This window comes from Psittacula echo, assembly GCF_963264785.1.
Source record: "Psittacula echo genome assembly, chromosome: 1".
Taxonomy (NCBI): domain Eukaryota; kingdom Metazoa; phylum Chordata; class Aves; order Psittaciformes; family Psittacidae; genus Psittacula; species Psittacula echo.
The window spans coordinates 121,325,791-121,338,573 of record NC_137735.1 but is presented as its reverse complement, the minus strand read 5'-3'; the positions used below and the strand labels follow the sequence as shown (position 1 = coordinate 121,338,573).

The following is a 12,783-nucleotide window of genomic DNA, read 5'->3' as shown; positions in this document are numbered from 1 at the left end:
TAGATGATAGAGGAAAGTATAGAATCAATCATAGAATAGTTTGGGTTGGAACGTACCGTAATGATCATGTAGTTCCAATCCTCTACCATGGGCAGGGACACCTTCCACTAAACGAGATTGCTCCAAGCCTCATCCAACCTGGCCTTGAACACTGCCAGGGATGGGGCAGCCACAGCTTCTCTGGGCACCCTGTGCCAGTGTCTCACTCCTCTCACAGTAAAAAATTGTTTTCTTACTATGTAATCTAAATCTACCGTCTTTCAGTTTAAGGCCATTCCCCCTTGTCCTGTCACTACAGTCATGTTGGCTGTCACCAGTCACCTGCTTATTTTCTGTTAGCCTTAGCACAGAACATGCAGATGTGCTTCAGGCTGTTTGTTTTGACTAGGAGTATGAGAGCAATCCCTGTCAATATACTTTGAATCCAAGCTTTTCATCAATGGTGGTGATCTACTTTAAGCATTCTCTTTGAATTATCTTTTGTCTACTGTTGGCAGTGACTTTGAATCTCAGAGATGTGTAGTTCTCACTGTAAATCATTTTTTGTGAAGGCTGAGACTGATAGTAATTGCTGCATTGCCTTTAGCTTCTCCAACTCCTTGTGGTTCCCATTGTTTGAAACCTGATGCTAGTGCAGCATAGAATATGTAGACATTATACAGAGATTGCATTCAGACCACAGAAGGCATCCTTTAGGCTGTTACTTATAATAATCACTACATCGGAAATAAATGACTGGTAAGTGGTTGATATGATGAAATTTATTCTGACTTCTAAAGATACTGACTTCAAACATAACAGCTGCAGTACTTGTGCGTGTCTTTTGACCGTCCTTTTGTACTTCCTCGTAAATATATTTCATAGGTGGGTGTAGAAAGGGGGAGTCACTTTTTTTTGAATTTTTTTTTTAGTCACAACTTAGCTTGTGTTCAGTTTGCCATACAAATAGGTTCTGAGTAGAACCAGTAGATCTGAAAATAAAATACCTGCACCAAACCCAGCTTTAAATACTCTTTTTTTTTTTTTTCCCCAAGGTTAATAAATGACTATTTGTATGATCTTAAATGAATCTTTCTTGATAACTTACAGTGCCTTCTGAGTTTATGAGTATGTTCTGCGTTTCACAGGGACTTTCAATGTTATCTGTGTTTCTCTTTGAAAATGTAGGGTTTTAAGCTTTACTGGAAGAATTACAATCAAGGATTCAAATTTGTAATATATTTTCTTTATTATGAGTATAGTTTCAGTATAACTTTGCTGTTTGTTCTTTTGCTGTAGAGAGTTTAAAAGTTTAAAGTTTAAAGGCATAAATAAAATAAAATGCCTCTGTTTTGTAGTTGACAAAGGGAAAATGAAAAATAACCATACAAGATGCTGCTTGTTATTCGTTGTATAAACTGACTTTTGTAACTCAGTGAGCTTCCAGCTGATGTATTTCTATTACTCCTAGATAGGTTGTTCTGTCAAAACTAGAGGCAAGTTGCTATTTAACCCATGTACGGAAATTGATTATTGATTACTTCTTTCTACTGGATTGATAAAGTTGCTTAGTCATTGCCAGAGGCTTAATCTGGGATTAAATGGCATTTTTGCTGATAATATCCATTTCTATTTTCACTAGACAGTTAAAAAGTATGTGTCTATTTACATTCTTATAATAAATGTTTTTCTCCCACTGTATATTAAATCAGCTCTTCAGCTTTAATTTGCCTTTATTGCCATCTTATGGGTGTAGGAAACATGAAATGTACCATAATAATTTTGGTGGTAGGTTTTATTGGTAGGATTGCAGTATGTGCTTTTAAGTGTCATTTTTCGTCTTTTTTTCTCAACCATGCCCGTATGTTGTAGAGAAGAGCAGAACAAACTTCCTTTAGAAGAAAAAATGCATATCCATCAGTCCAAATGAGTAGGGCTTTAGTAAGTTGCCAACACTTTGTACAGGATGAGTAGTTCAAAAGCATTGGCAGGCCCGATTTACTTAATACAATGTAGGAGACATGATGGGCCTCAGCCTTGAGTACTCTTCAGGTATGTGTGCTAATCAAGAGGACGGCCTGTCTTTACAGCAAGTAAGCCTCATCTAGGAGACTGTCCTACTACCTAGACCATGCAGCAGAGGCAAACTGGTACTGTTTCACACATCTGGAATTTTCCCTTGGTTCTCTGTGAACATAATTAATTGATCTATCATTTTGTCTATCCAGTTCTTTAATTTATTTCTGCAAGTTCTGTGCTGGAACCAGACACTGTTAGGATTTATTAGTATTGAGAAGAGAGGAAGAATTACTTCATATATCTTGAATGGTGTGCTTTCATTTGTAGTCTCAGTATGGTGTTTGTTTATCTCTTTAGCAGTGGTTTAAAAGAGTTGATTGTGATCTATGATAATCCCTGATGCTTCTCTGAAGATAAGGCAACTGCTCATTCTATGTCTCATATTTGTGTAGCTTTAAGCAATGAGAGTTGCCCCTGCCTTTTAAAGGGGTTTATTTTACTGAACATTTCCTTGTTTTTTCAGTATAATTTTGAATTCCAATTCTGCCTTCCTACATACTTGCATATTCAGTGAGCTATCAGCATTTTAGCTGGTGCAGAAAGTGCAGCACCTTTCCTTCACTGCAAAACCTCTCAAATGAGATAGTACTTGTTAAATGAAATGCAGGTGTGACTGCTGGACCACGTATCTGCCTGTGCAGTGATATCAGTAGTGCTGGACAGAATTCCTGAGCAGTTTGGCAGTTCAGGAATATCTTTGGGTCCCACTGGGCTTTTAACCTCCTCTGTTAAATTCTTGCTCCTGCAGATAGATGGATTAACCCTGGGTAGATATCCCTAGCATCACCTGGCATTGTCACACTGCATTTGGCTGTGTAGACTTATTTTCAGAGAGAGCCTTCTCTGTTGCACTGATCATGCACACAGATTTATCAGGTTAATGTAGTCATTTCTGCTGTTCTACAGTTTCTACAGTCATTCGTACAGTTTCTGTTTTTCATGCAATTTATATTTCCCCCTATGGTCCTTCAAACTATTTTTTCAGCTGAGATGCTAAACGGATTTTTTGTCCGTTTTAGTGTTGATTTTTTTTGTTTGTTTGATTGATTGATTTTAAGATACATATTAAAGTATTAAGTATTTTAGAAGCAGACTTTGGGCAATTCTAAATGTCAGTATTTATAAATCAATTTAAATTTTAGTAAGTCAAGTCAACAGGAATAAGGACTGCTTAGCTTGTGGTACTTGCTAAATACGGTAAAAATATGTACACATAATCTTCATCTGTTTTATGAATGCATTGACTTCCTTGTTGAGGAGAATTCTGTGGGTTAATACCACTAGAAGTAAATGTCATTAAATATATACAGATGGTCACAATATTGGATAAGCTATAGACAGAGTTACAACTCAGAAGAAGGAAGAGCAGACCTTCAGGCCAGCTGTTGTATCACCAGTGTAAATAAGTGAATCTCGATTAGTGGGTCATGAGAGCAGGAGCAAACTGGGCAAGTGGAGAGGGAGTGGTAGAGGCCATTTCCAGCTCAGTACTAAACCCAGCAGGGGTTGTGCAAATAGGTTTGTCCCTGGTGGAGATATATTTTGAATTCTAGTTCAGCTCAAACTTAGCTGAGCTGTAATCCAGGATCATCTACCTACCATGGAAACAAGATACTGTCAGTCTAGTGATTTGGCAGCGTTTTACTGCTTTGGGAAGTCCCACTTTTCAAGCCAACTTATTTTCAAGGAGCTCTAAGTTGGAAAAGAAACTCATGTGGATAATGCCTACTTTCTTTTCTGCATTTCCTGAGTTCTAAAAATAACATTTTGTATGTGGTTAGCCCCAGAGATTTTGATATCTGAAGTGTCTTGGCCATGCACCGTATTTAATGCTGCTTTGTGAAATGGATGACATTAAGTTGAAAGAATAGTGTCTTGAAAATGCTTTGGATGCTGCTTAGGTGATGACTGAGCTTTGGCAGGGGCTGCCCAATCAAGAAATCTGCTGAAGTGCCTTATTTAAGAGCACTGTAATGGAGTGAGGAATTAGGATTTAATGCAAGGGAAATGTGCAGTGTGGGTGGGTCATGCAGATGGATTTTGGTAAAAAGATGAAAAAGGTTTCTGCAGTCACAAATACTAAGATTGCATTGGTGGTACTTTACTGTTAGCAGGCAGGAGAGATGTTAAATCTGATCTAAATCAGTGCTCATTTTTTTCCCCAGATGAAAATGACTACTTATGAAAGGTTAGAGGATTTATGGTGGTGTCAAAACATATGGCACATGGGCTGGATTAGGACTCATGAGTATAGTAATCCAAATCCTTTCTGCCAAGTATTACAGAGGATCTCTTCCTGCTGCTGGGCTACACTAAATGTACACAGTCAGAGGAGAACAGGCTGTCAGGAGGCTTAGAGGAAGAGTTGCTAGTGAAAGTGCTTGTCTGAGCAGTGTTCATTTTGAAAGCAGTTTCTTTGAAGGCAGAAGTCTACTGGGGAACTGTTACATTATTTAGCTTTAGTAAATTGCTGTAACCATTTTTCTTTTTCCTTTGGTTTGTTATACAAAGCCTGGAAGAAGGTAAACCCAAATTTGAACTAAACGTTTCTAAGTATCTCTGACTATATTACTACAGAGGGATAAAAGCTGTGCAAAAGTCATGAATGTTGAGAGAGAGAAAAAAGAGGAAAAAAAGCCATCTTACCTCAAATGTTTGTGACAGAAGTTTAAGTGTCAGGCCCAGTTTTAGTCTTGGTTTTAGATTGAGTTCAGAGGATCTCCTCTGAAATCCGAAACTTCACAATGGCATGTCAGTGTTACACAGGTTATCGGTAACTGCAGTTAATGGGTAGTTAATTTTAAGACAATGTGAAGCTACTGGCTTTTGAGGAGATCTATGTCTAAAATTGTTTCTGGGGAAGGATGCAAGCCATTTGTGTCTGAGGCAACAAGAGGATATTTGCACTCTGTCCCTTTAGTCAGTTATTTAAGCTAAAGAATCCACCAGAGCTCTTTTGTTAGTTAACTAGTATTTAAGTAGTTTACAGCATGATAAATCCATTTGCTGATGTAGAAAACGACCTACTTAAATATCTCTGAGCTCCATTAAGTGGATGCTTAGATACATCATTTGACACTTGTGTAAAATAAAAAAGCAACAAAAACAACAAAACCATAACCAAGAAACCAAAATCATAAAAAAGTTTTGTTAAAGCATGAAATGCAATACTGCATATTGATAAGTTGTGCTCTTTGTAGAGCCAAAGAAGTGTAAGGATCTGGACCTTACTGATCTCAAATTTAAGCTTAAAAGGGAGGCTGCAAATAGTTGCGCCAGCAATGAGGATGGATTAACGGTGAGATTATTTGCATTTCTAGGGCTGGGAGCAAAAGTCAAACTTTTCATTGTTATTGTTTTATGATGTATGAAGAAGATCTGAAAGCTTTTAGCAGGTTTTGCTATTATCCTTGAGGAATGGCATATTTGCTCTAGTATGGTCTTGTCAAAGAACTTTGTACCGTGAACTTTCTCAGCATTTAATTGAAAAGTTAAACCTTTAGGAAAGAGAGATTTTCCTCTATTGTTAAGTAAGTATTAACAAAATAACAAAGCAATCAAAACAATCCGTGAAAGCTCACTTCTTGTCTGTTGATAATCATAGTTTTCTTGTTAGTATTTGGGATGTCATAATCTTTCAAGCGGTGTATAGCTTTCCAGCAAAGACCTGCTCTGAATTTCTAATTAAAACAAACAAACAAACAAAAAGCCCCATCTTCCACTTCCCAGCCTCTTTCTGTATAAACAGCCTCCTCTTAAGAGACTGTAGAAGGGTGCATAAAAAGAGCAAAAAAAGGTCACATTTAAAATTTGTCAGTTGTTTATGTGCATGTTTGAAGGAAACGAGTTTGAATATAATTGAGCCAGAGGGGTGGGCAGAAAAATATCCGCATAGCAAAATCTGCTGGGAATGAAAGGACAAGTTGAACCAGGAACAGAGGTTTTATCGTGAACGTGTGCATGTAATTCCATAAACTCTGAGTAATCTTTTTGTTTCAAATATAAACTTAACTGGGATTTTAAGTGATAACTCATTTACACAATATCATATCATTAAAAGCATTTAAACTGTCCTGGCAGGTAGGGATGAAAAGTATCTGAGATGAGTTGTCAAGTGTTATCCAGCTTACAAATAAAAATAAGTTGTTACAGTAGGCTTTCCAGGGAATACATTCATTATAAATTGTAGATGTGGGTTTTGACTGATTTATTACCAGAAAATAGTTAATTTTTCAGGATATAGAAACACACAAAAGCTAATAAATCAAACCGGAATTAATATGGTAAATGAATTATGTGGACTTAGGCTTTTTTAGATGGTACTGGTACAAGTACATAAATATTCCTGTTATAAGTTTCTTGTTCCTTACTAATGCCTCCATTGAATTCTTCCGTATTGCATCAAAATTGAATTAATTAATCTAACTGACATTAAGTATTTTAAACTTCACAGAGAAACTCTACAGAAATTTCTTCATGAGATAAGTAGATAAATTATGATGAGGCCACATCTTGTTACTGGAACATCAGTAACCTGATGGTAGGAAACTATTAGTAATTGACCTAAAATGGAGAAGCACAAGCATCTCTATTTCATATCCAGGGAGAGTGCCCCCACAAAGGAGAAAATAGACTGAAAGAAATAAGATAATTCCAGTGTGAAGTCCTGCTTCTGAATGATTGAGGAACATGAATAACCATCCCATGAATGTGTAGTGTGACATGGAAAAAACAGACCTAATAAAATGAAAAATGATTGACAAATGATTCTTTGTAATAATGGGGAGAAAGATTATCAAAATGCCTATGTTGTATCTGGCACTATTTGGCAAATAGTTTCGTTACAAAAGGCATCTAAGAAATTAAAATACAAAAATGCACATATTTTAGCATTTACAGATTCTTCTGCAAAGAGAGAGTAATTCAAAACAGCTTTCATTTAGGGTGCCCATGTAACTGAGAGCAGAACTTGGGCTCATCAGTCATAGAAATAGGTGAGAAAATCTTGCTTCCTGATTCTCATTTAGGCAGAAGTGGTATATTTCTGAAAGCATTTGAATAATAAGTAAGTGCTTTCAGATGCAGCAGGGGGGAACCCAACAAGCAGTTCCAGATGGCAAATGTTAAGTTATTCCATAAATAAGGGGAGGTTCTTCAAGTTACTAGCATGATGACATGGGGAGGTGGAGGCAGCTGTATGCTTCACAGAATGTTATTTAGATGGGTATGAAGATGTGAAAGGTTTTAGAGCACTTACTTGGTATGGTGTGCCTGAAGAAAAAAAACCATATTGTTTGGCTGTGAGATGCAAAATTAAGTGAGGCTTTCAATAGGAGGCAGATCTGAAGGCTCCAAACAATCACTGTAGTTAGTAAGTAGGAGCTGGAAGACCTAAGTATAGAATCTGTGCCTGTTTTCCTCTCATGCAGTCTTGGAAAGTTTACTTAGTTTTCAGGTAGAATACGTTAGGATGCACTTTCTATAGAGAAAATGGAACTGGAACTTTCTTTAAATCTAGTTAAGGCAAACTGGTGTTTTGGTCACAGGCAGGAACAAAAAAAGGATTTGGGAGGGTTTGCTGGAGTCATTGTAATATTCCATAAATTCCTCTAAAATAAAGATTTTTCAAAGGGTTACACAACTAAATCTTAAGCAAGGACTGACAGCCCTAAGATCTCCAAAGGCTTGACTGGTACAGGCTTGATAGAGCTTAATTGAAAGGGCTTGTTCTTTTAGTCTGTGGTCAACAGCATATCCCAATATTTTGTTATCTAAATGTCAAGAGACTGAGATCTGTAGTGCTTGTTTCCATTAAAAATAAAAATAAATAAATAAAAAAGTTATATCCTACATTTTTCAGTTCCTTTTGTTCATAATTTACAGAATTGAACACCTGCTGTTGATTTATGTTGATGATTATATTTGCTTTTTTTGTTCCCCAGAGAAAGAATTTGACCTTCTTCTTCAGCGTCGGTTTATTGACCTCCTGGGGCACTGCACTGCTGGGTGTCCGTTTATACTGGATGGGCAACAAGCCCCCAAGTTTTTCCAATTCTGACAATCCAGCAGCTGACTCGGACAGTTTTCTCATACGTACGCTGACCTTCTTTTACCTGCCAACAAAGAACCTCTGGCTGTTGCTGTGCCCAGATACCCTCAGCTTTGACTGGTCTATGGATGCTGTGCCTCTTCTGAAAGCAGTCAGTGACTGGAGGAATCTACACACTGTGGCCTTCTATGCTGGACTCCTCCTCCTTGCCTACTTTAGCTTGAAGAGTTCCAGCAATGAGAAAGAATGCAATGGGAAAACTGTAATGAACGGCAAGCAGAACGCTAATGGGCATAGCTGCCACTCAGAGATGGAGTACAAGACACTGGAGGTGAAGTCAAGCTTTGCATCAAAAGAAGAGAATGGTATAAAAAAGCTTGAAATGCAGAAACTGCCACTTCCTTCAACTGAGAACATTGTCATTCTGTCTCTGTCTTTGTTAATAGTGCCCTTTGTTCCTGCCACAAACCTATTTTTCTATGTTGGCTTTGTAATAGCAGAGCGTGTGCTGTATGTTCCTAGTATGGGCTTCTGCCTGCTGGTTACAGTAGGTGTCAGGGCCCTTTATGTCAAAGCCCAAAAGCGCTTTCTGAAGAACTTGGTTTTTTGTTCCACTGCTGCATTAATTGTTTTCTATGGACTCAAGACTGTTGTCAGGAATGGGGACTGGCAGAATGAGGAGATGCTGTATAGGTCAGGGATAAAAGTAAACCCTGCTAAAGGTAAATTCTGCTTTTTATGGTCAATACTTTGTTTATTCCTGTCTTTGCCTTTGAATTGTCTGAATTTATCAGCTGTATCTAAAGAGGATACGTTAGGAAATGTCATTTTAAGTTGCAGTAGTACATACATTAGTAAAAATGAAGAAAAGCAGGAGTATGTTTTGATAGGGTGTTACAGGTTGGACATTAATGTGGAGAAAATGAGACCCTGAGGTAAGAGAATACTTTCTTTTTCATTATCTTAGTTCTGTGTTTTAGAATTAAAGATGCATCATTAGTATTAAAGATCCCACCCACCCTGCTAATTTTCCATCTGGAATCTGGTACCTATCATGCTGATGAAGTTTTTTTCATATGTTCACCAGATGTTCTGATCTCTATGACTAGGAAATATATAAAATAGTAAAGGACACCATCAGGGAGGTGATGGGTTTTTTTCTATTTCATATGATGCAAATGACATCAATACTACATAATAAAAATGAGGAAATGAGGGCATATTATTCACCCTAGGAAACTACTGTAGTTCTTCCTGCGTGCAGGTACTGTAAAGAGTTACTGTCAAATACTTAGGCCTTCCTGTTAATGTATAAATGTCAGCTATTTATAACATTTCCCAGCTACTTCTCTTAAAGGTTGTATCTATACCATAATGAAATGTGACTACAGCTAGTGTAAACACTTCCAAACACACAGTAAACCCTCTAGTTCAGGGATCAGTAACAATGTTTAGCTGTGGTTTCAGCATATATGGCAGATCCAGCTGGGATCCTGAACTACATGCTGCCTGTACTGCTCTTGGCACACAAACAGGTTTATATGAGAACGGCTAAAATACCACCTGTGAGTGCTATGTAGGCATTGACTAAGCTTTCATTATTCACAATTCATCAGAAGTGAGAAGGGATCACTTGATTGCTTTGTCTGTCTGTGAAAGAAAAATCTGACAGCCTTTGAACATATTGCACTTGAGTTTTTCAAGTTCTGTGCTCAGAAGCCCATTGTATAGTGCAAAGTCATCCACTGACAGAGATGTGTTTCTTGGTTAGACAGTTATATCATGCCATAGTCTAAAAGCTGTGTTAGTATGCGGCAAATGCAGGTGTTACTGAAAGCTGATAGAGAGTGAAAAACTAGATTTGACAGATAAGACGCCTTGCAAAGCAGCCTTATAGTGGCTTGTTAATTGTCAGTCTGCTTTTGTAACTCTTTATCATATACCTTGTCTCTCTAGATAAAATTATTAAACTTGTTGCTGCAGTGACTTTTTGTTAACTGTGAACAAGCACATCCCATTTCTTTTACTTTTTTTTTCAAAACTAGTGCAAGAGGGCAAGAATTGAAGGAAGTGAACAGCAAGACAGCACGCCAGAGTGGTGATATGATGCTGTGAGACTAGTTCAGTGACATTGTAAAGCTTGCATTAAAATGTTGGCTTTCCGTAGAAAGAAAAGAGTGTGTGCACATTTGATTAAATAGTTAAGGTATGTTCCATTTTTGGTGGGGATCCCAAGGTATCGCAGACTGTATTAATAGCTGTCTGTTTGCTTTAAGCCAGTTGTTGTGATAAAAAAAAATAAAATTCTAGGTTTTGTCCAATAGTAGGCTTGGCTGTGATGTTGTCTGGAAATTAAACTGCTGGGTATTATGCTCCCTGGAGACAAGGCGAGCTATTTTCATCATACATATCTCAGTATGCGCAGACTTATGTATATATAATTGCCTGGTTTCTCGCCATATAAGCTGACATTAAGTTTCTTGTAAGATATGCAAAAGCAAAGACAGCATGTCAGTGTGGTGATATAGACATGGCTGAGCTGGCTGTAAATCTCCTTAAAATATCCTGTTGAAGTTCTGCTGAATATTTACTAGCCCACACACGTTGTAACAAGGCTGGGTACCAGAAACTCCCAGCTAAAGTGACCTGTCACCCAACTCTATTCATTATTGTGAATACTTCCGAGATTATCCCTGGCTTTGACTATGGTAATTTTATTTCCTATTTTTTATACAATCAGGCAAGCCTGACTGGTCTAGACTGGCTGCCAATCCACTGAAGCATTAGGAGATGAACAATTCAAACCACTCTTCAATAATTAAATGAGGTTGACGTAGGAAAAACAATTTATTTTTGTTTGCCTCTTTTTTTCTTTAGTTTTATGAATGCTAGTGATAAATAGGCTATTCAAACAGTGAGACAATGGACTGCTCAGACAGCAGAGAGAAAGTGTTTTCCTTCCTTTTAGTCTGCTAATAAGAGGCTGCCACTCCTCATTTCTGTTTTCCTCAACTTGCAGCCGTTTCTCCTCATGAGTATTTTCTTACTTCTGATCATTTTTGAGTGGTGGGATCATTTTCCCTAACACTTTTCCTTTCTTCTGCAAAGAACTTCTGAACAAGAGCTTCTTTAGTCTTCAGCTAAAAAGCAAAGAGGGAATCTCTTCAAAAATTCCCCATGTGGGAACCAATAAAGAAGTGGATATCTGTGAAGACCAGCTTTGCTAAAGCAAGGAGCTGAGTGTTTCGTTCCAGATCCATCTGTATGCTGACCTAGCAGGATGAAAGCCACTCTGTGGCTGGATGCTGTGTGGTAACATTGAGCTGATGTGCTGTACTAATAAGGTCATTTGAGAGGCAAGCTATTAGCACAGGTGCATTTATGAACTAATGTGGCTGAACTGCTTTGGAAATGGAGTTGTCTCACATGGTGATGGTTTATAATCAGGTCCTCTGTGCTGTAGTAGGTGTATGAATATAATCTTTTTGGCTGCTGTGGTACTTTCAAGCAGATTTGTTCAGAGGCTTCTTCATCTTCAATCCTCAGTGAAGAGATGGGCAATAAGTACCTTGCCAGCTCTTCTGGCTCCCTCAAGGGCACCTTGTAGGCAGAGAAATAGTGTTTTGCCTGAAGTGATAAAGCCCCTAACCCCACAGGCAACCACAGCCTTTCTGCAATTTACATTTCTCCAGGCTGTTCTTGTCAATCACTGAAATTGGAAAAAATACTCAAAAGCATAATGCATGGCTCACCTTTCTCAAGACACCAGAATACACTGCAGGAGAGTCAAGTGAGAAAGAAGGTGGTGGTGCCACCTCCGAGCCACTGTGCACGTGCCAGCTTTCGTATCTGGCTTTCTGTGTGGCAGGAAGATAATGGCCCTTGTGAGGACCTAGGATGCCTTGGCTCCATCTCTTTCTGGGCTTGTTCTGGTCTTTTGGTTATGACTAGTATTTCAAATATCTTTAAAGTGATCTGAGCATTGCCTTGTTACAGTCTGTCAGCACTTGAAGGAAAAATAGGCAAGATTGATTAACATAGTTTATGGATCCTGAAGTGGCTGTATACATGTTTTGACACTAGGGAGGGAAAGGCACAAGTATTTCTCTGTGCTGCCTTCAACTTAATGAGCAGCCCAACTGATATAAACCAGCTCCCATTATTTGAGTGTTCTTTTATAGTGAAGAAAGCCTCCCAAAATGTAAAAACAAACGAAGTTAAAAATGGGTGGTAGCTGTCATGTCTTTTTCAATTTGACTGAGAGTCATTCTGTGGTGATGATTACGTCATGTTTAATATAAAATTACAATGACACACAAAATAATTGTTGTTATTATGCCTTTTTATCTCTAATTTTCTCTGTATTACCAAAAGCAGGCTTCAAAAAGCCTTATCTTTTTCTTCAAGGCCATTTTGTACCTTGCAGTCAACATCTGAACATCAAAGATATTCATTATGATGTATTATGATATATATTATGTTGTACTGTTAGAGACACTAATTAAAGAAGTAGAATACAGCAGAGCAAGGCATAGATTGTTGGAGTGCTGCAGAGGCATTAGTTGCTTGGTCATATTTACTGGTGAAATTTTAGTCTCCTGGTGTTTGCCGTGACAATTGTAAGTAAGCTTTGAAGATACTTGCTGGAGATAGTTGACCTGCTACACCAAGTGGTT

At 37.9% G+C, this 12,783-nt stretch overlaps 1 protein-coding gene across 1 annotated transcript in view; it reads left to right on the top strand.

Moving 5' to 3' along the window:
• TMTC2 (transmembrane O-mannosyltransferase targeting cadherins 2) overlaps positions 1-12,783 on the top strand; it is a gene marked incomplete at both ends in the record, with an annotated part of 256,298 nt that overhangs the window by 143,669 nt on the left and 99,846 nt on the right. The window contains one exon of the mRNA XM_080638943.1: positions 8,001-8,829. Within this exon, the coding sequence (XP_080495069.1) occupies positions 8,001-8,829 (829 nt within the window). The remainder of the gene's footprint in view (positions 1-8,000; positions 8,830-12,783) is intronic.